The following is a 27423-nucleotide window of genomic DNA, read 5'->3' as shown; positions in this document are numbered from 1 at the left end:
TGTCTACCATCTGAACTGAAATCGGACCAGGGCGGGAGGAGGGATGTGTGCAAGGGCTAAGCTATAGATAAACTGGGCAGTGTGAGGGAGATGTGGAAGTGATGCGCTCTAGCACAAGATGTGGGGGGAGGGAGATGCGCAAGAGCTGGCCTAAAAAGGATCGCGGTTGCAGGGAGATATCCAGCATCTAAAGTGAAGCCGATCCGGGCTTATGGAGAGGAACAGGCCTACAGAAAATACACATTTTGTGAGAGGAGCTCTACAGGAAATGGCCTCCAAATGCATAGTAAAATGAAGGTGTCCATATTTCAGTGTGGGCGAGAGTATCTGGTAAACAGCTACTCAGGGGTCAGGAAGACCTCTTTGGGAGATGCCTCCCGAGCAGCATAAAGGTGACAATTGCCACTCTGGGTAAGTGACTTAGTTCTGTACAGTCGGGTTTTGCTCTTCCATCACTCTTCTGCATTGGAATGCTAGTCCCTCCTGTAAACGTGCAGAATATATTTGGTTTGGACTGGATCACTCCCATTCCAAGAAGAGGCAAGGCTGCAACTGGAGCACTGTTGTGGAATACTCCTCCTGCTGAGATTTACAAGGCAACACAAATTACTCTGTGGGAAATCCATCAGCCAACCTGAGACACCCAAACTGTTTTGCATTTGTATTTTTACCTTGATGAGTTAATAATTAGTATCCAGGATCAGCCTCTTCTATGCCTAAAATTAGCCAGTTGACATGAAATCCCTCCTGCTGAAGGATTTCAGGGAAGAGGGGATTGCCACTAAAATGTGTTTCCCTGATGAGTGAGCCGAGATACTGAAAGTATGCGTCCCCCAATAAGGCAGTTAACCCCCTTCAATGAGAGGCAATAATGGACACACCCCAGCAGGGAATGAGACCAGGACCAAGTGCGGATGAGGTAAAAAAGGTTTTTATCTAATCGATATAGGGCATGCAAAGGACTCGGCAACCTCCAAGAGCGCTCTGTCTGACAATCGCAAAGACAGTCATATTTATTACAAAAATACGTCATGCGTGATGTAAGCTATAGGGGGCACATAGGATTGGGTGGCGATGACTAGCTACTATGTAGTCTTTACGTTCGGCGCTCCATGATTGGCGGAGATCCACGTGGTGGCATCGCAGACACCTTGGGTCAGCTGAGCTCATCGGGGTGGAGTGACCGGGCGCGATCTGTCCATGTTGAAACATGACTATAGCACTAACAATTTGCCCTTGTGGCCATTCACACACTTTTATCAGAAACGTTCATGTCAAGTTACTGTGTAAATCCTACAACACATTAATCCAATACTCAGAAGGAGACAGAGAAAAGCCGAAGCTTCCCAAATACATCATCATAAAATTACCATTAACAAAGGACCTGCTCTCATGAGTCCAGGTGTCGTGTCAGGGGGTACAGATTAGGCTGCCTTTATCATTCTATTCTGTTAGATGTTGTGAGAGACAGTTTTACGGTATGTTAGTACAAGGGTGAATAACTATCTTCATGGGTCGTTAAGCTTAGAGTGGGCTAAAATACCAGTGGGTCAATAAGGGCACATAGCTGGCACTTCTAAAGGCAGCGAGGTTTGGTATCAGGCGGCTCATAATTCTTTTTGGCTATGTCATGGCAGCACACAGTGATTTTATGGAGGTATCGGGGGTCAGAGCCATGGGAGGAAAGGAAAACACTTGGTGTGGGCCCAACAGGAATGCTGGGAGGTGAAGCTGTACTGTTCCGGCAAGAGAAAGCCGGGGACCTTCATGCTCTGCCGAGTCTTAGTGGGAGGAGGGGGGTTAGATGTGCAGCTCTCGGGGTTGAGGGGGAGATGGCCTAGTAGCTTTTCGCGGGTCCCTGCTTACTGAATGGCATGAATATCATTACAGAGGCGGGTTACTCAGGCTCAGGGGCATTATGCAACTAACATATTTGGTATACATGTTCAGCACATCAATGGAGTGAACGTTTTTCATTACATCACATCATATAGAGATCATTGTTCTGTTGCTGGGGACCCATAGGGAAAGATGAATAACGAAGGTGAGGTAGAACCAGGTTGGTAGGTATATTGATTCAAGTGACAAAGCACAGCATTATACCTGTGATTAGTCTTATGTACATATTCAGAAGTAGAGGAAACAACAACTTCTGCTAGCATTTCTATTACCATAGACATTTCGCAGTGCCACATATGTCCCGACACTTTCAATCATACCATACACAAGCATGTTACATATTGCTTTCTTAATGGTTTTATAATAGCAGCAAACATGGGTTAGTAAAGAACAGCTTACATAAAAATGTTCTGGGGTGGGCGGGGGTCATATCGTGTTAATATGAACAATTGACAGTATGGGATTGAGACCTTTCTGCAAACAGGTTTTGCAGCATGGGTGGGACTGGGAGGCACAGGGGACCTGTGATCGTGTTTAAACACTTTAACTGGAGGAACAGAGTTGGGGGTCATGTACACCATATATCGTGGATGAGGGGGAGCCTGTGGAGGGTCGATGTATGCTTGATAAGAACAACTTTGTTCTTTCCCAGTCCCCAGCTAAAAGTCCGGTCACCGTCAGGGCAATGATGTACTAGGGAAGGTAAATGATACAGTGTTTGTTCTGTTACTTTCTCGCGTCTAGCTGCACGTGAGAACAGGTCTTCAACCGATCTGTCATAGGGAGGAGGCTCGGGGGAAGTGCAGGGCTTGTTGTGCGCGGTCAGGTGCGGGGAAGAGCTGCAGCTCTTGCAGGCGGCTTACTCTGCGCAGGCCTGGGTTCAGTATATTTCAAAATGGAGTCTGAGGGTATCACAAAAAATGGAGTCTGTGTTATCCTACAAGGTGAGCCATGCAGCCTTACGTGTCGATCCGGAGCCATCCTGCATCCCGGGCCCAGGCGTGCGGGTGGCTGCTGATTAGTCATAAGCCTCACATAGGTTAGAGATGTGGGGGAGGGGGGGGTCCTAAAGACCTGTCCTCCCATACAATACCATTAGGGAGTTGATTGCCAGGGGGTCCTTCTCTTCGCGTGTAACTGGTTCTGGAGGTATCCTACCTCACATTCCCTGGGGAAGGTGCTCCACTGATGTCAGTGGAGGTGGACCCAGATGGGTGAAGTAGGTGTAGGCACAGGGTTCTCCTGCAGTCTGACTCAGGGAAGTCCATCTATTTTCAAACTTCTCTAGCTCCCATGTTCTGATTATGCGGAGTGTAAGGAGTCCTCCGGGATCCGGTCAGAACAAGGATGTCCCACCATGCAGAGCTGTCCATGTGGCACAGTTGTACACACAAGGGTTCTCTCTGAAAAGCAGAGGTCACATTTTGCAAAATCAACTCTCATATATCGGCACACGCTCTGACCAATAGGTATGCTGGTTTATGAGGGGAGTGGTCATCGGACAACACATCTCTAATTTGAAATTTGAGACAAGAAAATATTGATAATAGAATAGCCAGTCTGAATTGTGGTATACTCACAGCCATGTTTTGCTGACTGTAGGATGCTTCAGGGTCTGACCGTTGTGCCACATTCTACTGTAGTGATTAGTCTTTCTTCACCCGGTGACACGTATTACATAAAAGAATTTGTCTTCTGTCCGCAGATTGATTCCTCCACTTTTATCCAAGCTCTCCACGTCGGAGGCCCTGGCCACCTCCGAAGACCCGGTCATGCAAGTGGGTCCCTCTGTAGACGGCAATGGGTATTTCCTTGCACTGCTCACACGCCAGGTAAGTTCTGTGATTCTCATCCCCAGGCAGAAGGTCTCTTCAGGGCGTGGCACCATTCTTCACATTTCAGCATCAAATTAGGCTCCACCCTCATAACCCTCTGATGAATTGCTGTTTTTCTGCATCGCTCTGATAGCACTGGTGCTTCACCCATTCTTTGAGATACTCTGGGTCAAGTTGTCTTCCCTATTTTGCTTCCTCTCTCTCTCTATTTTCCACTCATCCCTCCCATCAAGCTTATCCCTTTTCTCTTACGATCCATTTTGTTTCTTTTAATTCATAAAGATGCTGTGAATTAATGAATTATTAGGGGGAGAGGTGATGCATATTCTAATAACTAGGATATGAAGGGGCAATTTCTCATGGCCTATAAAATGGACTCTCCTGGAACAATGGCACCACATTTTCTAAAAAATGAAAATAGTTGACATCTTTAGGGGGATTTCCAGGTTTGGAAAGGATCTGTCCACTCAGTGCCTTGAAGCAAATTGTATCTGCATACAGTATATTATAAATCAAATTAAAATGCATTCAGGGTGCATACAAAGTGTTTTCCAGTTGAAATTGAAATACCTACAAGGAAGTTTGATTGTCGATTTTAGCAAAAACCTGTGGATTAAAAGTTCACCATATTTGGAATGCAGATTGCGTTTGGAATAATTGAGTACCTTCAACCTAAACGGAATGGTTCTGAAAAAAAACTAGCATTCTCTCTCTACCCTCTCTTTCTCACCCTAAGGCCCTGCCTCTTTCTGTGTGGGTGAGAGTTACATTGTCAGGTGTGCATTTCCCAAGCCACCCGAGCCGCGGCAGACATCTGCACAACCAGTCGAAACAAAACACAGATACCGTAGGAGTTGTGGTGGGGAGGATTTGATTTTTTGTAAAAGTCACATATATAAAACATTATTTGTTGTGTTACGTTAAAGGATATTTATATTGTGCACTGACACCACCGGAGTGGTCCCCTGGTGGATCTGAAAAGTAAGAGGATACGTTAAGTTAGTAGGATGGAGTGGGTGGGGGGTGCAAGAGAGCTGTGATGTGCTGTTGGCAGCTGCAGTTCGGTGTGATTTCTTTTCAGTTGGTAGTTGTCATTTGCTGTTGTGCGAGACTATGTGTGGTTTGTTTGTTGTTGCGGTGTAGTAACGTGTGTGCAGTTTGTTGTGCTGTAAAGGTATTGTGTTTTTTGTTAGAGTTCGAGAGGTGTAAGCAGACAGATGAATTTTTTAGTGAGTCGATTAGTGGTGGCGCTCTATTGTACCCCCTCAGCTTTGCCAACTATTGTATGCAACCCTGCTAGTGTTGCCCATTGTGGTGTGCTGGCGGGGTGTATTCCTACCGTATTCTATGCAGAGTTGTGGGTCGTCTGCGGGCCTATTTAGTGGTGATGCCTCCTCCCCCGTGTTCAGACGAATGGATGTCTGGAACGCATTGACCCTGGCATATCCTGGTGTGCAGCCGCTAAGGCCTCCCAGGGCCACTTGAAGGGGAGAGGCCCTCATCCACGTGTCCTTGGGCTCCCTGGGCCCCATGGTTTATCTGTTTGGTCACTACTCTTTCCCCTTCAGCTCTCATGCCCTCGGTCTGTGGTTCAACCAAGGACACTCCCATCTCTCTCCCTAGCCTCCAATCGATCCCCCCATGGGAGTTGGTGAACACAGGAATCCCTCCCACTTAGACGTTTCTACACGTCCCGGCACTTTGTCGTGGTAGGGTCTGATACTCTGCCTTGCCTTATGTGTGATCATTGCGAGGGGGGGGATGGGAGGTGGGGTTGCTCTTTCATGTTTATCCAGTTCTTCGTTGAAGAGTCAGGTATACAGGAGTTTTCTGAATTTTAGATGGTCCTTCATGTTTCGTAGTTCTCACGGGAGGGAGTACCACATGTATACAGCTAGGCAGGAGAATGCTGTTCCACCAAGTTATTTCCTTGTGTATGGTTTAGGTTTCAGGCGGATGCCATTGCCGAATCAGTGTTCGGGTCGGCTGGTAAATGGTGATTTTATTTTGTAAGAATTTTGCTCCTTGGCAGTGGATTGCTCTATGCTTTATGCACATTATTTTGAACGTGATTCGTTTTTTGACTGGCAGCCAATGTAGCATCTTTAGCGCAGGAGTGATGTGGCCCCTTCATGAGAGTTTGAGGGGAAGTCGCTGCTGCCTTCTGTATACTTTGCAGTTTCTTCAGTAGATATCCTGGCATTCCAAGGTATAGGCTTGTTAGTTAGCATTGTCTTTCCTGGACATGATAAGGGAGATGATGGCTAGTGTTTTGTCCATGAATCTGTACAAAAATTATAAAAGGCTCTTCATAGAATGTTACAGGGTTAATTTCTAATGCTCACTTCTAGCATAATAATGTTGCACTACTCTGACTGAGAAAAGTATATTACAAAACCTAGATTAACCACATACATTATTCGCTAAGAGAAGGTTATCATTCCAAGAGGAACAGTTTGGTTGTACTCTTTCAAATTACCCTAATGAGAGAATGGAAGGGGGCAAATAGAACTAATGCAGATTCCAGTCTGTTTTCCATAAAGTCAAAGAACATTTTGGGAACATAAGAATGACCACAGATCTGTATATTTGACAAAAATGTTTGAAAAAAGGGTTGTATGCCTGAATCACTAAGTCCATATTGCACACTGGGCTTGGTGTTTATTTAATGTTTCATAACTATATTGTAATGTTAGGGTGAGTTACCCATACTTAATGATTGGCGCCTGCTTAGAAGGATCAAATGCCTTTCGACTCTGATGGGGTCAAAGGGCATGTCTGTGCAGAATTCTAGCCAGGTATCATGTTAAGGATGGAAATGCATATAAACCATGCCCAATGCACAGACATCCTAAGAAAAAAAAAGAAAAAAAAAAGAAAAATATATATATATATATATATATATATATATATATATATATATATATAGGTTCAATCCTTATCGACAATGTAGAAATGGGCAGCCAGTTCTAATAAAATACAAGTGAAAATAAAAATTCTTCCGTCTGGATACCTTTTTATTGGCTAGCTGAAAATATTACGCGGCAATGGAATAATGCATTATGTTTAGAAGCCCTAGAAGACCTTCATCAGATGGTAACAGGTAAATGTGAGGGCAGAGAAACCTCCTGAAAGCTGTACATTCAAGGTTGGCATGCAGGGAATGCAGTGCTATGATAACCTTATCGAACGGTTGTAAATGCTCACTAAAGAACACCTAGCCTACAGGCAGAACAGTTTGAAATATGGCAGTGCTTAAAGAGATGCGTGCATTTACATGGGTTTACATGGGTAAAACAATCTAGGGTTTGAAGAGTTGCCACACGTGAGAAGTGCTCTAAAGAAAAAAATAAGAGAGCCCAGATATGTGCGTTTGTGTACATGGTCAAAATGTCTCAGGGAACTCGGGGAACTGGGTTCAAAAAGGCAGTGGGAGCAATGTTTTACAGTGCATCTATTTAAGGTGCAATTGCATTGCTGAAAGACTGCACCAAAAGGGAACATTTGCAGATCCGGACTACTTGTCCTGAAGGAACAAATTCTGACTGACATCAGTGGCTATAAAACATGATACATTGAAAAAAACAAGACCTTTACACCGCTGTGCACTGTGATCAGTCAGTTGTTCTAGGTGTGGGCAAGCACGGTATGACCTCTATATCTTGGCAAGGAAGTATGATTACTAGCAGCCACATGAAACTGAGGGGTACATTACGGGTGTTTGCATGGTTGTCTGGTGAGCTAGGCTTCAAAGTTCCACAGTGAGACATGAAGTCCATGTCTGTTTCAAACTCTGTTCTGTAGGTCGAGCGACTTCAGAAAATTCACCATGTTCTTGTGTTTGGGAGATTGACGTTTAGTGTGTGTCCGTCCTGCATGAAGTATTTCCATGTAGTGTTTCCATCTTATAAATCTAGACGTTTAGGCCAAAATCACAGAATAAAAATGTCTGAATGCGTGATTTGGCCAATTTTCAGCCGTTCGAAAATTCCGAATGGCCGAAAAGTTTGACCAGATCACGCATTCGGTGCTGGGAGTTGCGGGGGTGTCCAGCCGCACCCTTGCTCACTATTTTGTGAGCGGGGGTTGCGGGGATGTCCCCACAAAGCCATTCCCCCAAAAAAGGGCTGCAGGGGTATCCCCCACGACCCCTGCTCACTATACTGTGAGCGGGGGTTGCAGGGGTGTCCGCCGAAGCGCTCCCGCAGTCTCCCAACAAAAAAAAACAACATAAAAAGGAAAGGACCCTGCCGCGTCAGTTCCCAATCACAGAGGTGAAAGGGAACAGGCGTCGCAGGGACACAGCGAGACGGAATGCAAGGTAAGTAGGGGGTGGTGGAATGGGTGGGTGCATGGGTGGGTGTTTGGGTAACTCGAAAATGTTCAGGGGAGAAAAGACCAAAGATTATTTCGAAAAAATCATCTTCTGTCTTTTCTCCCTCGAACATTTCCGCTTCAGGCATTTAACCCCAAGTCTTTCTAGATGGTATATCTTGGAAGGTTCTTTCTTTCATGCAGGTTTGGGTGGGTGTCACCTACACACATTCCTGTTGGCATTTCTTGCATTTGTGAGCTACACAATGTTTGATGATTTTCTCAGGTCACAGATGCCCTCCTGACAACTGCAACAACAGCCAAAGTCACCAGAACACAGGGGCTACATTTAACATATGCACCCCTGTTCCAAACAATACATAACTATGAAAATGCTATCCTTCTGGCATGTTACACTGTGAATATAAGCCATACCAGAGTTTAAGGTATAGTGGCTGGCATCTCTCAATTATCCAAGCCACATCAATTTGATATTGCACATCCTGTCAGCCCAGCTCATCTCTGGAAGGGTTGTGTGTATACCACCAAGCCAGGTTGTCTTCACTGCAAAACTGTAGCCCTGGGAGTTGCCTCTCTTTGTGAGGGTGGGTAACACCCTCCCCAGAGAGACCACCTGTCATGATGCCTACCTCTAAGGAGCCAGGCCTGGCCCAGCAACCCCAGAGGCAGACATCATTTTCCCCAGGGAAGTCTCAGCGGGCCCAAGTCGGGGCCCTTTGGACTCAGTCCTGGCGCCTTAGGCGCCAGGCTCATAGCGGACCCCAGTCCTGGCGCCTTAGACGCCAGGCTCATAGAAGAGGATATGTGTTTAAGTGCTTGGGTGCACACTTACCTGATGCAGACCTTGCTGCTTCATCCAGGCCCTCTTGAGGCCTGAATGGGACTACTTAACCTGTAGGACTACTTCACCACCCGGGTGTGGTTGGGGAAGGATACATACCTGATTGGTGGAAGGATACATACCAGGAACTTCTTCCAAGGCTATTTAAACCCCACCCGAACAGCCACACATGCTTCGCGTTGTTCTGCACCTAGCAGCTGGACGCTCACCGTGTCAGCTCCTACATCCTGACTTCAGCCACGCCTGCCAGCACCCTGGAACACCTGCAAGGGGAGAAAGGAAGAGAATAGGAGAAGAAAAGCCCTTACCTGCTAAATCTGCATCCCAGAGTCATTTCTCCAACGGCCCTGAAAAGGAAGACATCATTTTAAAGGCATTTCGTTTCGATCGCTGCAGCGCTGCATTTTACTCACCTTTGCAAGGCGCTTCCATCTTCAGCAGCGATCTTCCGGATTCAGCTACGCCCCGGCGCCTAGAGGAAAAAAGACAAGAACAAAGGTGAGAGGGAGAAAAGGAATAAGGAAAGCTCAGTTTCCTTTTAAGTCTTACCTGTTGGATTATTCCCACTGCATTTCGGGTCCTGCCGCTTCCTGGCATCTCCGGACCTCGGCCCCTATGGGGAAAAAAGACAAAGACATTGAATGAGCGAATGCAAAGACATTACCTGAGCGCTCATCCAGAACTGTTTCACTTCGGGTCGGCGCCATATCTCCGGCACTCCGAACCCTGGCCCCTAAGGGGAAAAAGACATAAGCATTAGCGCTTGCTGCAATTAGACAACGAACATTATTATTAAGCTTGAACTTTTTAACAGAACTTTTACAGCGCCTTACCTGAACAGTCAAGCTTACCTGAACTCCCATCAATCCTCAATCCAGTGAAGTAACTGGGTTTCAACGCGCCCCTGCATCAGAAGCAGGATGGAAAGCTCATCCTTCCAAACCCTCAGGTGAGGCTTCACGGGGAATCATGGAGGAGGTATCGTGGAGGGTTGGAAGGGAGTGGGAGGCTTGAGCATTGTTCCACAGTTGGTAATACTCCCTTTTCACGCACAGTAGGGTATCCAACGAGCCGTTTACACTTTTTATGCAGGCCCGGGGCCTTCCCCAACGACCAGACCAAAGTAGCCTTGTACTATTTTACCTCAGTGGCTGTGCTGCCGATTGGTCTATTCCATTGGTAAATCAGGATGATCCCATTCTCCGGGATTTCCAGGGCTTCCAGGCCAGCATGGAAAGATTGTTCGCTCGACACTCGCAGGGACAGGCCCTTGACAACGAACTGCTATCCTTACGACAAGGTAATCGGGATCTTTTGTCCTATATCGCCACCTTTAATAGACTAGTTGTGGAAACCGGATGGCCTGAAAATAAAAGGATCACATTGTTTCATCGAGGCCTGCCCGGAGAGCTTAAAGATGTTATAGCTCAGATAGTAGATCCACCCCAGGCCTGCGCAGACTACATAGACTTAGTGGTTCAACTTGATCACAGACTTCAAAATAGAAAAGCAGATCGGCTCAAGTATGAAACTAGAGTACCTATCAAGACCCACGTTAACTCCAAGAGTACTGACGTTTCCGAACCTATGCAAATTGGCAGTGTTAAAGGACCATTAACGCAGAAGGAACGAGAGAGAAGGCGACAAATGCAACTTTGTCTGTATTGCGGAACTTCCGGTCACTTTCTTCAAAGTTGTCCAGTTAAACCACCCAAGAAGGTGGTTGGAGCCACTGATAACGAGTTATTGACACCTGGTTCGGGAAACGACCTAGCCCGACAAGCGTAGGGGTCCGCTTGCCGAGCTTGAAAACAAACTCTTTGACCTCGCATTTTGTCATGCCAATGGTGCTTGTGAACCCAAAACAGCCTCAGCAGTTGCATGCTATAAAAGCACACATAGACAGTGGAGCTATTGGAAATTACATAGACCGTGAATTGGCTTCCAGGATTAAGCTTCCTCTCCGCCCGAAAGTAGCCCAAGATGTAATTACTACAGTTGATGGAACCGGAATAGCCTCAGGGCCTGTAACGCATTCCACAGTTGAAATCACTCTGGTGGGTCAGGACGGACATCGGGAAGCAATCGTGTTTGATGTGATCAAGGCCCCACAATTTCAAGTACTTCTTGGAATCCCTTGGTTAGAAACACATAATCCGAGAATAGACTGGCGAGCAAAGAAGATAACTTTTCCTGATTGTGAACCAACCTGTTACCCAAGGAATCCAGCTATGGGTCTAGCCTCTGTAACTTCCACCCCGTACAGCTACCATCTGAATACCAAGAATTCCAAGACGTTTTTTAGAAAGAGCAGGCTAACACCTTACCTCCCCATCGATCTTACGATTGCCAAATCGACTTGGTACCCAATGCACAACTACCTTGTAGTAGGATTTATGCTCTTACTGAACCTGAGAACCTGCATTTGCGCCAGTATTTGGATCAATACCTGGCCAATGGTTTCATTCGCCCATCAAAGTCACCAGTCTCTTCCGCTTTGTTCTTCGTACCTAAAAAGGAAAGAGACCTTAGGGCCTGTATTGACTACCGCGCCCTAAATCAGATAACGATTAAGAATCGTTACCCTTTGCCCCTGATACCTGAGCTTATCGACCAAGTAAAAGATGCTCGTGTGTACACCAAGCTAGATCCCCGAGGAGCTTACCACCAGGTACGTATAAAAGAGGGCGACGAGTGGAAGACTGCATTCCGCACCAAATTTGGGCTCTTCGAATATCAAGTAATGCCCTTCGGTTTGTGCAACGCACTTGCCGCCTTTCAGTACTTCATGAATGATGTTCTTCGGGAACTTATCGATGTTTGTGTCATCGTTTATATTGACGACATCCTGGTGTATTCCTCCTCAGAATCTGATCACAGAAACCATGTTAGGGCAGTTCTTGAGAAATTGCGCCAGCATAAATTATTTGCCAAGCTCGAAAAATGCGTTTTTCATACCACAGAAGTGGAGTTTCTCGGATTCATCCTGACACCTCAAGGAATCCGAATGGACTCGCGGAAAGTGGACGCCATTCTCAAATGGCCATCTCCTAGCTCTGTGAAGGGAGTGCAAAGCATGCTTGGCTTTGCCAATTTCTATCGAAGGTTCATCCCAGAATTTTCTCGAACTGTTCAACCCATCACAGCTCTCCTAAAGAAAAACAAACGCTTTGAATGGACTCCTGAGGCTGAACAAGCCTTTCAGGACCTGAAAACCAAATTCACCTCTGCACCTGTATTGAAGCACCCGCGCCCAGATCTCCCTTACATCGTGGAAACCGATGCATCCAGTTCAGCCATGGGAGCTGTCCTGTCGCAAAGAGACCCAGAAACTAACCAACTACACCCTGTAGCCTTTTGGTTCAGAAAATTCTCTCCACCTGAACTCAATTACGCAATTACCGACAAAGAACTACTGGCTATTAAATCAGCTTTCAAGGCTTGGCGTCACTATCTTCTCGGTGCAAGACACACCATCACCGTAATTACAGACCACAGAAATTTGCAGTATTTAAAGACGGCCAAAGCTCAATCTTCGCGACAACTCCGATGGGCTTTATTCTTTGCGGAATTTGATTTTGTAATTACCTATCGCCCTGGCTGCAAGAATGGTAAGGCAGATGCCTTATCCCGGATAGGCATGGAAGAACCCAATTCGAGTTTAGAACCTGTGCCAATCATACCGGAACAAAGAATTCTGGGCTTGACTTCATTGCAAACCATTGAGGACATCCAAGCTCAAGTAAAACAGCTTTTTGACTCTTCTGCCTTACTGGAATGGAGTCAAAAGGGTCCTCACTATACCGTTAAGGATGATTTACCCTACTTCCAAGAGTGGTTATTTCTGCCAAGTAAAGAATTGCAGGAACTTGTCATTACCCGTCATCATGAATCATTAATGGAAGGACACCCCGGTATCGCGAAAACAGAAGAAAAGATCAAACGCCACTTCTGGTGGCCTTCTTGGAGAAAAGACATAAAGTCATTTGTGTTGTCTTGCGGAATCTGTGCCCAAAATAAGAGTCAAAAGAAAAGGCCAGCCGGCCTACTTCAACCTTTGGACATTCCACCAGCACCTTGGCACACCTTGTCAATGGACTTTATAACTGACCTGCCTCCTTGTGGTGGTTACAACACGATTCTCGTAATAGTGGATCTATTCTCCAAAATGGCCCATTTTATCCCTTTAAAAGGATTGCCGTCAGCTTCCACCTTGGCCAAGGAATTTATGGAAAATATAGTGCGGTAACATGGTTTCCCTTCCATATTAGTCTCAGACCGTGGAAGTCAATTTATCTCCCACTTTTGGAAGAAATGTTGCCAACTAGCACAAATAGACGTGCGGTTATCCACCAGCCACCACCCCCAGACCGACAGACAAACCGAGAGAACCAATCAGACTCTCGAGCAATATCTGCGGTGCATGTTACACCAATCCGAGTTGAATTGGAAGGACATCCTTTGGATTGCAGAATATGCATACAACAATTCAGTGCATTCTGGAACCGGACAGACTCCTTTTTATACCCTGTATGGTCACCATCCTCGGACCTCTGACCTAGATCCACCTCTGACCCTGGAGATGCCTGCAGTAAATCACCTACATTCCACAATAACCCAAGCCTTCAAAGAAGCTACAACCCACTTACAGCAAGCCAAGAAAAAGTATAAAGAAAACGCTGATTTGCACCGAAGTAAAACTCCTCCTTACCAAGTAGGAGATCAGGTATGGCTAGCAACTAAACATCTACCCCTCAAGGGTCAGCGAACTTTTAATCCCAGATTCATTGGGCCTTACCCCATCAAAGCTATTATCAACCCAGTGGCCTTTAAACTCGATTTACCATCCAACATGCGGATTCATCCCGTTTTTCACGCATCTCTTCCAAAACCAGTACAACCTGGAACCAGACTGTCTGAGCCCCCAGGCCCTGTCCAAATTGATGGAGAATTAGAATTCGAAGTGAAAGACATTTTAGATTCCAAGATAGTTAAGTCGAAACTCTTCTATCTTGTTGATTGGAAAGGATATGGACCTCAGGAAAGATCTTGGGAACCCAGTAACTATGTTCACGCACCACGATTAATTCAAAGATTCCATCGAAGATTCCCGCACAAACCAAAACCCCCGGAGGAAAAGACCTTGGGAGGGGCCTTGAGGGGGGTACTGTCATGATGCCTACCTCTAAGGAGCCAGGCCGGGCCCAGCAACCCCAGAGGCAGACATCATTTTCCCCAGGGAAGTCTCAGCGGGCCCAAGTCGGGGCCCTTTGGACTCAGTCCTGGCGCCTTAGGCGCAAGGGTCATAGCGGACCACAGTCCTGGCGCCTTAGGCGCCAGGCTCATAGAAGAGGATATGTGTTTAAGTGCTTGGGTGCACACTTACCTGATGCAGACCTTGCTGCTTCATCCAGGCCCTCTTGAGGCCTGAATGGGACTACTTAACCTGTAGGACTACTTCACCACCCGGGTGTGGTCGGGGAAGGATACATACCTGATTGGTGGAAGGATACATACCAGGAACTTCTTCCAAGGCTATTTAAACCCCACCCGAACAGCCACACATGCTTCGCGTTGTTCTGCACCTAGCAGCTGGACGCTCACCGTGTCAGCTCCTGCATCCTGACTTCAGCCACGCCTGCCAGCACCCTGGAACACCTGCAAGGGGAGAAAGGAAGAGAATAGGAGGAGAAAAGCCCTTACCTACTAAATCTGCATCCCGGAGTCATTTCTCCAACGGCCCTGAAAAGGAAGACATCATTTTAAAGGCATTTCGTTTCGATCGCTGCAGCGCTGCATTTTACTCACCTTTGCAAGGCGCTTCCATCTTCAGCAGCGATCTTCCGGATTCAGCTACGCCCCGGCGCCTAGAGGAAAAAAGACAAGAACAAAGGTGAGAGGGAGAAAAGGAATAAGGAAAGCTCAGTTTCCTTTTAAGTCTTACCTGTTGGATTATTCCCACTGCATTTCGGGTCCTGCCGCTTCCTGGCATCTCCGGACCCCGGCCCCTATGGGGAAAAAAGACAAAGACATTGAATGAGCGAATGCAAAGACATTACCTGAGCGCTCATCCAGAACTGTTTCACTTCGGGTCGGCGCCATATCTCCGGCACTCCGAACCCCGGCCCCTAAGGGGAAAAAGACATAAGCATTAGCGCTTGCTGCAATTAGACAACGAACATTATTATTAAGCTTGAACTTTTGAACAGAACATTTACAGCGCCTTACCTGAACAGTCAAGCTTACCTGAACTCCCATCAATCCTCAATCCAGTGAAGTAACTGGGTTTCAACGCGCCCCTGCATCAGAAGCAGGATGGAGAGCTCATCCTTCCAAACCCTAAGGTGAGGCTTCACAGGGAATCATGGAGGAGGTATCGTGGAGGGTTGGAAGGGAGTGGGAGGCTTGAGCATTGTTCCACAGTTGGTAATACTCCCTTTTCACGCACAGGAGGGTATCCAACGAGCCGGGGAAGCCAGAATAGAGGGGCCCTTCCTGTCCATCTTCTGAGTTCTGCGCCTTCGACGCCGCGCCTCCGTGGGAACCAGGTGAGCGTTACACCACCACTCCACAGGAAGATGTATTGGGAGCAGGAATCAAAGAGCACACCCGTTCACAATAGGAGTAGCCTCACTGCAGAGTTCTGTATATCTAAAGGCCTTTGATTCTTCTGGTTTGTTGTTCTTTTACAAAATATACTCAAAGTACTCAAGATTTGGTACGTTATGTAATGTAATCATATATATATATATATATATATATATTTTTTTTTTTTTTTTTTTAAATTTGATTTAATTGTGTTACAATTTTTACAAAATAAATAAATCCAACCAGAATGATAGTTTGTTCGTTCTTTCTAAGTTGAAATCAAATAACTTTCAACTGGAGGGCCACTTTCACAAGTTCAACCTCTTCAGAAACAAGGAGAGTCCAATGGAGCATCTTCTGTTGTTACCGCTGGCCAATAGAACACATAGGCTTTCTAGATCTAAAGTACGGTAGTTCTTCAGTGGCTCGACCAGAAAGCGATGTCTGTTCGCAGTTAGGCCAGTGCATTCAAGGATCAAATGTTTGGTAGTTTCTGCAGTGTCCGGTGCTTCACAATAGCAGCAGTTGTTTGAAATGGATTGATTACGAATTGACAAGATTTCGTTTGTTTTTAGTTGATTCAGTCTGAACCTTAGGAAGGTTCTACTTAGCCATTTGTCTGGAAACTTGCGGAGGTATCCACGCACCTCGTCAAGTTTCATCGGCGTATTGGGTAGGTTGGCTGTCAGCGAGTAGTTGTTTGCAACTTCCAGAGTGTTTATCCAGTCAGCTTCGAAGAGTTTCTTTGATACCTGGTTTGGATTTTGTATCAATGTTTCCAGAGTGGTGTCTAGTTCTTGAAGGATGGAGAGGTTAAGCTGGTCCCATCTGGTCAGCGCTGTGTTGCTCCGCACTTGGTTTCTCTCCGAATAAGGTCCAGAACTTTGTTTTTTGGAGAGTTGGAGACTTTACGATACAGCATGACGGTGGATCTCATTTTTAAAGCCAGAAGGGAGGGTAGGCAGAGTTCTCTTCTTATCAGGGCTATTGGTGTAGAGGTAGCCAATTTCAAAACCCCTCACCAGAAGAAACCTTCGTATTTTGGCCAGATTGCGTCAGGGATCAGAGGCATTGCATCTGTGCCATAGATCAGAACAGGAACAACCTTAGATTTGTAAAATCTTATGATGGAAATGATGGAGAATCTTCCATGCTTCCTGTCCACTGCTTTGGCCTGCGCCGTGAGCTTTTTCAGTTTTCACCAGAGGGACTCCTGCATGGCCTGTTCCTCCTTATCGTTGCTGATCATGATGCCCAGATATTTAAAGGCGTTGACTATTTCGAGCGTCTTCCCGTCGCCATGCCAAGAAAATGTTTTCTTTCTTGTCGCCGCTGTTCCCAGAATTAAGATTTTAGTTTTGTCTTTGTTCAATCTTAAATTGTTTTCTGCCAGGTAGCTTGTTAGATTGTCTAGTTGGCGTTGGAGGCCTATGGGGGTTAGGTCCATCAAGATGATATCATCTGCGTAGAGTAGTCGCTCGATTTTTGAGCCTCGTATCGAAGGAGAGAAACATCTGATCAGTTCCGATGAGTTCCTGTAGTCTGCTATGTAGGCATTATACAAAGCGGGTGCGAGCGGGCATACCTGCTTTACCCCTCTTGAAGTCTCTATTTCTCTTGACAGTCTACCTTCGGCACTGAGTCGCACCCGTATTGAGGTGCCATGTTGCAAGGCTTTTATGGGCTCCAGTATGTGGCCAGGACAGTCTGAACTTTCCAGTTTTCCCCATAATCGTTGTCTGTTGACCTGGTCGAAGGCCTGGACCAGGTCAATGAATGCCATGTAGATAGGGGGGGCCCCCCTGCAGTACTTTGGTTTTCAGGGAACTTAGGAGGAGAATGTTAGTAGTTGTTCCGGAGTTTTTGACGAAGCCATTCTGGAAAGGGTCCATAAGGTCAGAGTATGGATGCAAACACCTTGCCCATGACGTCCAGGAGGGCGATCGGTCTATAATTTTCCAGATCATCTGTCGAACCCCTCTTGAAAATAGGTACGATAATGCCTTTTTTCCAGGACACAGGGATATCCTGAAGGCGATTACAGTTGTTAAAGATCTTGCTCATTATGGTTGCCCACAGTTCTGGATGATTCTTGAGTTCTGCGTTGCAGAGACCATCTGGCCCGGGGGCCCTCGAATTATTCAGTTTGTTTATTTTGAGAAGGATCGTTTCTTCGTCGGCAGGGATGTTCCATGGTTCGGTGTCGTGCGCTGATGTTCTAGCAGCAAAGCCAGACGAAAAGTTGTTATCAGCTATCGGCGCGAACAGTTTTGAAAAGTGGGTTAACCACTTGGCCTCTCCTACGTTGTTCTGTATGTCTCCGGTTGTTTTGTTTAGAGTCCCCTTGATCAAACTCCAAAATTCTTTTGATTTATTTCCGCATATGGCTGCCAGCATTTGTTCTGCATCGTTCTGATATAACTTGTGTCGGTAGTGTCTGAGCCAGCTCTTGTACTCACGGACAGCCAATACCCACAAGTTCAAATTTTCTGCGGTCGTTTTTTTTTTTATCGATTTTCTTTAGACGTCGGTGGAGCTTTCTTTTTTCCGCGAGGTCGCTGTTGTGTAGGTGGTTGTGGGCAGCTGTAGGTTTACGAGGCTTTGACACTGGGATCAAGAACCTGGTCAGTAGTGGGGTGTAGTCCAGGGTGCCACTGGTGTTTGTTCCAGTAGTCCCACCGTTGTATTGGGAATGGGAATATTGGAAACCGATGTCTCAAAGGCCTTTGTCCGATATCTTTACCCGATTTCCAGTTGTCGACTTCTCTAAAGGGATCGGGTATGAGAGAGATTGAGGCCTGAACTTCTTTCCCTCTGTAATGAGGAGATTATGATCACTGAACGCCGTCTGCTCAACCCTGAAAGTGTGGCTCACGGAGAGGAGGTTCTTGGAGACAAATACATGATCAATCGTAGCAAGCTGGTCTCCTCTTTCCCACGTGGGAATCTCAAGGTTAAGGTTAGGACGAAGCCAATGAAGGTTATGCAAGTCCCTTGTTCTCATGAGGTGCTCGAGAAGTTTCCCTCTTCTTCTTGCCAGGAGATTTTGGTCTTGCTGTTTGTGTTCTCGACCGATGCCTTCGCATACTACGTTAAAGTCGCTGTTTATGATGGTGTTGTGGCGCTGAGTTTTTTCGTCGGCTTCGTCGAACAGGTTTGATAGGACGGTTTCAAATTCCTCGTTAGATGTTATGTCTGGGTTGCAATATATATTGAGTAGAAGGGCTTTCCCCTCATTGGGGGTCTGGGAGGGCTCCTGGGTAAGTGTACGGTTTAGGATCATCGCCTGGACCCAATTAGGTGAGACCAGGACTTCGGTCGCATCAAACCCGGATCCCGATCTGAGCGCCGTGATGAGCCCCGCTGATGGTCGGCCCATCACCCCTTTTTTTGCTGCTGAGAAAATTATTTCATACCCATCCAATTGGGGTTTAGTTGTCAGCCAGGTCTCCTGCAAACACAGGATATCGAAGTGACCTAAGTTGACGTCCGTGATTTTAGTTAGGTGGTCAAAGCCACGCGTGTTCCAGCTTCCTAGTTTTAGGCGGTTGCTTAGGCCTGTTTTGGGTCTGTTTTCCTTTTTCCATGCATTTGGTGGGTTGGTTCCTTCTTCAATTGTGCAACGCTCACCTGATTCCCACGGATGCGCTGATCCCGGCTGGGCTGCTATCGTTTCTTCAATTGAGAAGCGTAGAGCTCGGACGACTCTCAGGACTGGGCTTCCTCTTATCGAATGTCTGACTTGCAGGGTAAGTTTTCTTCAGGTGGAAGAAAAAGGGTTAATCACCGTTTGATGGGATTTCTTCTCCCACCAATCGCCAGTTTCTCCCACAGCCTAGCTTTCTACTTGTCTCGGCGAGCTCTCACCTTAGGCGTATAAATGCTGAGCTCTCCATCCTGCGTCTGGTGCAGGGGTGCGTGGATTCCAGTTACGTCACTGGATGAGTTCAGTGTTGAGGCTCAAGTCTTTTGCGGCCTTAGTTGTGGCACTGGTGCTGGGATGCCGAAGAGCGATGCCGCTGTTACTGCACGAGCGGATGCCTGTAAGTATACTGTAGTCTTTAGGCTTTAAAAGATGGGCACCTCAATAATGTCCCTTTTCCTTTGTTTCAGGCCTCGGGATGCTGTGGGCCTAGTTTTCCGTTGCCGCTGCACGTGCCGATGCACGTAAGTATAATGTTCATTGGCCGCTTTTAATGGCACCTCTAATAATGTCCTTTTTCTAGTTTTCAGGTGCCGGGATGCTGCGGGCTTTATATCCATTGCCACTGCACATGCCGATGCACGTAAGTATAATGATCATTGGCCGCTTTTGATGGCACCTCTAATAATGTCCTTTTTCTAGTTTTCAGGTGCCGGGATGCTGCGGTTGATGCGGCCGCTTCTGCGCGTGCAAAAACTGGTAAGATAAGATGAATGCGACTGCCTTCACCCGAACCCCTTTTTAATTATGTCCTTTGCCTTTCAGGTGCAGAGAAGCTGCCGAAGAGAAGGCCACGGTTAGCTCCGTTGCAATCAAGGATGGATCAGGTAAGCGGGCGCGGCTGCGAGCGAGTTGCACTTTTCTAACCTTATGTTTATTCTTTGCAGGTTTTGCCGGTGACTGGATTCCGGGATCTGGTAAGTATTGTTCTGTGTCTTTCTTCATCCACAGGTTGCTGCGCGGAAGCTGAAGATGACTCTGGACCTGGAATGCAGGAGCCGACTCGGTGAGCGTCCTGCTGCTGCTGCAGAATAACGCGAAGCACGTGTTTTCCATCGGGCGTGGTTTAAATAGCAGAGAAGTGCTTCCAGTGTGTGTTCTTCCACCGGTTCCACCCAGGTAAGAAAAGAGTTCCTGAATGGAGGGAATAGTTCCTCCCAGCCCTGATGGCTGGGGACTTCAACCAGACTGGATTGTTCTGGGTAAATATGCAGCATGGTCTGCCTCAGGTAAGTCCTCCCAAGCATTATTACACTGTTTATCAATATGAGCCCGGCACCTATGGCGCCGGGACTGAAACCCTTCATGAGCCTGGCGCCAAAGGCGCCAGGACACGGTCCAAAGGGCTCCTGTAGGGGTCTGCTGGGTCCGGAGTAGTGGAAGACGGGTCTGCTTCCGAGGGCGCTGGGCCAGTCCTGGCCCCTCGGGAGTAGCGCCCATGACAGCACCCCCCCCCTCAAGGCCCCTCCCAAACTTGTCCTCCCCGGGGGTTTTGGTTTATCGGGAAAGGTTCGGTGAAATCTCTGGACTAGACGAGGAGCATGGACGTGGTCATAGGGTTCCCATGACCTTTCCTGAGGTCCGTAGCCTTTCCAGTCGATTAGGTAGAATAGCTTCGATCTGATGATTTTAGAGTCCAAAATGTCTTTTACTTCAAATTCGGGCTCCCCATTCACTTGAATGGGTTCTGGAGGATTGGTCAATCTGGTTCCAGGTTGCATGGGTTTCAAAAGAGATACGTGAAATACAGGATGTATTCTCATATGGGTTGGCAATTCTAATTTAACGGCCACTGGATTAATTATGGCCATAATTGGATATGGTCCCAGGTATTTGGGGTTGAAGGTGCGAGGCCCTTTAAGCGATAAATGTTTGGTGGACAGCCAGACAGGTATTGAGGGGCATTGCTTCGGTGTTGATCTGCTCCTTTTTTGTACCTCTCTTTAGCTTGTTGTAGATGTGCAGTCGCTTCCTTAAAAGCTTGGGCAATAACGGTGTGCAATTGATCCACGGCGGGTGTTCCAAGATCTTGAGGTGGATCAAGGTTGGAGGTTCGAGGATGAATCCCATACATGATGTAGAAGGGACTCTTCCCGGTACCCGAATGAACTGAATTGTTGTAAGTATATTCAGCTATCCAAAGGATGTCCTTCCAGTTACTCTCCGACTGTTGTAGCATGCATCGTAAATATTGCTCGAGAGTCTGGTTTGTTCTCTCGGTTTGCCCGTCGGTCTGGGGATGATGGCTGGTCGAAAGTCTTACATCGATTTGAGCTAATCGACAACAGCTACGCCAAAAGTGGGAAATAAACTGGCTCCCCCTATCTGAGATTAGTACTGACGGGAAGCCGTGTAGCCGGACGATGTTTTCAAGAAATACTTTGGCTAGGACTGATGCTGAAGGTAAGCCTTTTAGCGGAATGAAGTGGGCCATTTTAGAAAACAGGTCCACAATAACAAGAATGGTGTTTTACCCGGAACAGGAGGGTAAGTCTGTGATGATGTCCATGGAAAGGGTATGCCAGGGACACGGTGGGATGTCTAATGGTTGCAGAAGACCAGCCGGCCTCTTCTTCTGACCCTTGTTTTGAGCGCACACACCGCAGGACATCACAAATTCCTTTATGTCTTTTCTCCACGAAGGCCACCAGAAGTGTCTCTTCACCTTTTCTGTGGTTTTGGCAATGCCAGGGTGACCCTCAATTAATGAATCATGATAGCAGGAGATTACCTGTCTTTGTAAATCGGCGTGTGGTAGGAACAATCGTCCTTGGAAATAAGGCAAGTCATTGCTTACGGTGAAATCTTTTCTTTTTTGTAACCAGTTCAGTAAGTCTGGTGAGGTTACAAGTTGTTTCTTCAATATCCTCAATGGATTGTGAAGAAATCAGACCCACGATCCTTTGTTCAGGAATTATTGGTACAGGTTCTGGATTGGCAACGTTATCTCCCATTCCAATTCGGGAAAGAGCATCCGCTTTGCCGTTCTTGTTGCCGGGGCGATAAGTGATCACAAAGTCAAATTCAGCAAAGAATAGAGCCCAGCGAAGCTGTCTGGAGGATTGAGCCTTGGCGGTTTTCAGATACTGCAGATTTCTATGATCGGTGATCACTGTGACGGTGTGTCTGGCCCCGAGAAGATAATGCTGCCATGCCTTAAAGGCTGATTTAATCGCTAGAAGCTCTTTGTCTGTGATGGTGTAGTTGATCTCAGGCGCCGAGAACTTCCGAGACCAGAATGCCACAGGATGCAGTTGGTTAGTCTCTGGATCTCTTTGTTATAGGACTGCTCCCATTGCTAAGCTGGAGGCGTCGGTTTCAACGATGTAAGGGAGGTCCGGGCGTGGGTGTTTCAGTATTGGCGCCGAGGTGAATTTAGCCTTTAGCTCTTGGAAGGCTTGTTCTGCTTCTGCGGACCATTCAAAGCGTTTATTTTTTCTTAAGAGGGCGGTGATGGGTTATACCAATCGTGAAAACTCTGGAATAAATCTACGGTAAAAATTGGCAAAGCCTAGCATGCTTTGAACGCCTTTCACGGAAGTATGAGACAGCCATTTGAGGATAGCGTCTACTTTTCTCGAGTCCATGTGGACTCCTTTGGGTGTCAGAATAAATCCCAAAAATTCGACCTCAATGACATGAAAAACACATTTTTCGAGCTTGGCAAAAAGTTTATGTTGGCGAAGTTTTTCAAGGACCGCCCTAACATGATTTCGATGGTCAGCTTCTGAAGATGAGTACACAAGAATGTCATCTATGTAGACGACAACGCAGACATCAATGAGCTCTCTGAGGACATCATTCATAGAAAATTGGAAGGCGGCCGGTGCATTGCATAGTCCAAAGGGCATCACTTGGTATTCAAATAGCCCATACTTAGTGCGAAAGGCCGTCTTCCATTCATCTCCTTCCTTGACCCGTACAAAGTGATAAGCTCCCCGGAGATCAAGCTTAGTATAAATACAGGCGTTTTTTACCTGGTCAAGGAGTTCCGGGATCAGAGGTAAGGGGTACCGGTTTTTTACTGTTATCTGGTTCAGAGCACGATAATCTATACAGGTTCTGAGGTCACCTTCTTTTTTTGGTACGAAGAACAGAGCCGAGGATACAGGGGACTTCGACGGACGGATAAAGCCATTGGCCAGGTACTGGTCTAAATAATGTCGCAGATGAAGGTTCTCAGGCTTGGTAAGGGCGTAAATCCTACTGCAAGGGGGAGTTGCACCGGGTAGCAAATCTATCTGACAATCGTATGATCTGTGGGGTGGCAAGGTGTTAGCCTGTTCCTTTTGAAAAACATCTTGGAACTCTTGATACTCTAGAGGTAATTGTGGACCGTCAGCCGTCACTGACGCTAGGCCAATGTTGGGTCGTGGATAACAAGTTGGTGTGCACTCTGGGAACTTTATCGTCTTTACTCGCCAATCAATCTGAGGATTGTGTTTCTCCAACCAAGGAATCCCTAGAATTACTTGGAATTGAGGAGCCTTGATCACGTCAAACACAATTACCTCCTGATGCCCGTCTTGGCCTAGTATCGTCACTTCAATAGTGGTATGGGTCACTGGTCCGGAGGCGATTTCCGTCCCATCCACCGTGGTAATGACGTCTTTAACCACCTTTGGACAAAGAGGTAAGTTCATCCTGGAAGCCAATTTGCGGTCCACATAATTTCCAACTGCTCTGCTATCAATGTATGCCTTAATTGCATGCAAACGATCCGGTTGCTCTGGGTTTACGAGGACCATTGGCATTATGAAGTGCGAGGTCAAAGAACTGGTTTTTACGCTCGGCAAGCGGACCTCTACACTTGTCGGGCGAGGTCGTTTCCCGGCTCAGGCTTTTCAGAACTCTTATCAGAAGCTCCCACTGTCTTCTTAGGTGGTTTCACCGGGCAATCTCAAAGAAAATGTCCTAAATTTCCACAATAGAGACATAGTTGCATTTGTAGTCTCCTGTCGCGTTCTTTCTGGGTTAGGGGACCCTTTACAACCCCAATTTGCATAGGTTCGACGGCTTCAACTCCTTTGGTGTGACATTGAGGCTTAGGGAACACTCGTCTTTCAAACCTGGATCGATCCGCCTTTCTGTTTTGTAGTCTGTGATCCAATTGGACCACCAAATCAATGTACTCTGAACAATCCTGAGGAGGATTCACTACCTGGGCAAGGACGTCTTTGAGTTCCCCACGCAAACCCCTGTGAAAAAGCGTGATTCTTTTGTCCTCAGGCCATCTGGTTTCCACGATTAGCCTATTGAATGATGCAATGTAGGCCAAAAGATCTTGATTGCCCCGTCGTAGGGAAAGGAGTTTGTTGTCCAGGGCCTGCCACTGGGAATGCCTTGCAAAAAGTCTTTCCATATTTGCCTGGAAGGTCAGGAAATCACGAAGGATCGGGTCATCCTGTGTAACCAGAGGGATCGACCAATCAGCGGCACTGCCGCTAAGATACGAAAGCACAAAGGCTACCTTAGTCTGGTCAGTCGGAAAGACTGCAGGTCTACAAAGAAAGTGCAATCGACATTGATTTATAAACACCGCAAACCTTTTAGGGTCACCAGAGAAGCGTTCAGGCGGTGCCAATGGCACATTTCCAGGTAGGTTGATTTGAACAGGATTGGCTGAAGCCGCTGGGATATAGCTCCCTCCTGAATTAGGTAGCAGGGTTTGCCCCGCTTGTGTCTGTAATAACTGTCTGGCGAGATCATCAGTTCGTTCTTTTGATATTATCAATTCCCTCCTAAGGGCATTCGTTTCCTGGCGGGCAGCATGAACTTCAGCTCTTAATTCCCCTAATAACTGGGCCAGTTGGTCTGTGTCATAAGTTTCCATAGCGCCTGGGTAGGAGGTTATTGGTGGGCTTCGCGTTCTGTAACGCTCACCTGATTCCCACGGAGGCGCTGATCCCGGCTGGGCTGCTATCATTTCTTCAATTGAGAAGCGTAGAGCTCGGACGACTCTCAGGACTGGGCTTCCTCCTATCGAATGTCTGACTTGCAGGGTAAGTTTTCTGCAGGTGGAAGAAAAAGGGTTAATCACCGTTTGATGGGATTTCTTCTCCCACCAATCGCCAGTTTCTCCCACAGCCTAGCTTTCTACTTGTCTCGGCGAGCTCTCACCTTAGGCGTATAAATGCTCAGCTCTCCATCCTGCGTCTGGTGCAGGGGTGCGTGGATTCCAGTTACGTCACTGGATGAGTTCAGTGTTGAGGCTCAAGTCTTTTGCGGCCTTAGTTGTGGCACTGGTGCTGGGATGCCGAAGAGCGATGCCGCCGTTACTGCACGAGCGGATGCCTGTAAGTATACTGTAGTCTTTAGACTTTAAAAGATGGGCACCTCAATAATGTCCCTTTTCCTTTGTTTCAGGCCTCGGTATGCTGTGGGCGTAGTTTTCCGTTGCCGCTGCACGTGCCGATGCACGTAAGTATAATGTTCGTTGGCCGCTTTTAATGGCACCTCTAATAATGTCCTTTTTCTAGTTTTCAGGTGCCGGGATGCTGCAGGCTTTATATCCGTTGCCACTGCACGTGCCGATGCACGTAAGTATAATGATCGTTGGCCGCTTTTAATGGCACCTCTAATAATGTCCTTTTTCTAGTTTTCAGGTGCCGGGATGCTGCGGTTGATGCGGCCGCTTCTGCGCGTGCAAAAACTGGTAAGTTAAGATGAATGCGACTGCCTTCACCTGAACCCCTTTTTAATTATGTCCTTTGCCTTTCAGGTGCAGAGAAGCTGCCGAAGAGAAGGCCGTGGTTAGCTCCGTTGCAATCACGGATGGATCAGGTAAGCGGGCGCGGCTGCGAGCGAGTTGCACTTTTCTAACCTTATGTTTATTCTTTGCAGGTTTTGCCGGTGACTGGATTCCGGGATCTGGTAAGTATTGTTCTGTGTCTTTCTTCATCCACAGGTTGCTGCGCTGAAGCTGAAGATGACTCTGGACCTGGAATGCAGGAGCCGACTCGGTGAGTGTCCTGCTGCTGCTGCAGAATAACGCGAAGCACGTGTTTTCCATCGGGCGTGGTTTAAATAGCAGAGAAGTGCTTCCAGTGTGTGTTCTTCCACCGGTTCCACCCAGGTAAGAAAAGAGTTCCTGAATGGAGGGAATAGTTCCTCCCAGCCCTGATGGCTGGGGACTTCAACCAGACTGGATTGTTCTGGGTAAATATGCAGCATGGTCTGCCTCAGGTAAGTCCACCCAAGCATTATTACACTGTTTATCAATATGAGCCCGGCGCCTACGGCGCCGGGACTGAAACCCTTCATGAGCCTGGCGCCAAAGGATCTGCAGGGATTCCGTTTCTTTCATCAGTTGAAACTTGATGATTTTTGATTTTAGATGAATATATGAGTAGTCCCTTGTTCCTGATGTACTGGGTTCCACCATCCATAAGTCATTATTCCAAATTTGTCTTAGACTTGGAATTTGGGCCAGCACTCTCAGAATGTTGGTTCTGTTCAATGTTCCTCCTCCGGCCTTAGAGTTAACCCTTTTCAGCCTGATAATACACTCACTTACAATTTGTTTTGTTCAGACCTTTGGGTCCCTTTCTCCCTCTTGCCTTATCGAGTTTTTGATGATCGTTGCTGCACGGTGGTTCTGGGAGAGAGGTTGAGATCTTTCTCTGGATTCGTCTCGCACACTGTGTGTGAAACCTTTCTGGTCAGTTATCCTCTAAGAATTACAAGGGCGTAGATTCACAGACCGAGATCTGTTTCTTCGACTGGAGGTATTTGCTATTTTAACAGCAAGGTTGCCGATTTGTTTGTTTACTGTTCGGTTCGTCAGGTTTTCTGTAGAATGGCCTCGTTTTTTTGAACGTTTTTTTAGTGACGGCGATTCCGCTGAGGATTGGTCGTACAGTAATACTTTGATTGGCGGTTCTTGTTTGTCTGGTGAAGTAAACACTTCGTCGACTTTCCGCTTTGTGATTTTTTTAGTATTAGATTCAAAGACGATTTCATCGATCGTTATCAAACTCCAGTCCGATTGGTCCTCTTCGATCATTATTGGGTTTGGCACCTCTTCCAATTCTGTAAGGTTTATTGTGATCGGTTGGTGATTCAACAAGACAGGGTTTTCCGTTTGAGGCTTGGCAGTTATGTCTCAGGTTCGTTCCACCCGCTTGTTTTTACTCTTTGCTGTTTGAGGACATTGTAACGTCGCAGACTTTTTTAGATTTGTCTTTGTACCAAAATGTACTGCAGTCGGTTGCTGGTTAAAA

General features: G+C 46.9%; 1 protein-coding gene across 1 annotated transcript in view; it reads left to right on the top strand.

Annotated features, from left to right (window-relative positions):
• LOC138528680 (putative methyltransferase NSUN7) overlaps positions 1-27423 on the top strand; it is a 379481-nt gene that overhangs the window by 280810 nt on the left and 71248 nt on the right. Inside the window, exon 10 of the mRNA XM_069640537.1 lies at positions 3605-3731. Coding sequence (XP_069496638.1) covers positions 3605-3731 — 127 coding nt within the window. The remainder of the gene's footprint in view (positions 1-3604; positions 3732-27423) is intronic.

Source organism: Ambystoma mexicanum, chromosome 7q (genome assembly GCF_040938575.1).
Source record: "Ambystoma mexicanum isolate Mex_15411 chromosome 7q, UKY_AmexF1_1, whole genome shotgun sequence".
Lineage (NCBI taxonomy): Eukaryota > Metazoa > Chordata > Amphibia > Caudata > Ambystomatidae > Ambystoma > Ambystoma mexicanum.
The sequence above is the reverse complement of the archived record's forward strand: the minus strand, read 5'-3'. Positions and strand labels throughout refer to the sequence as shown.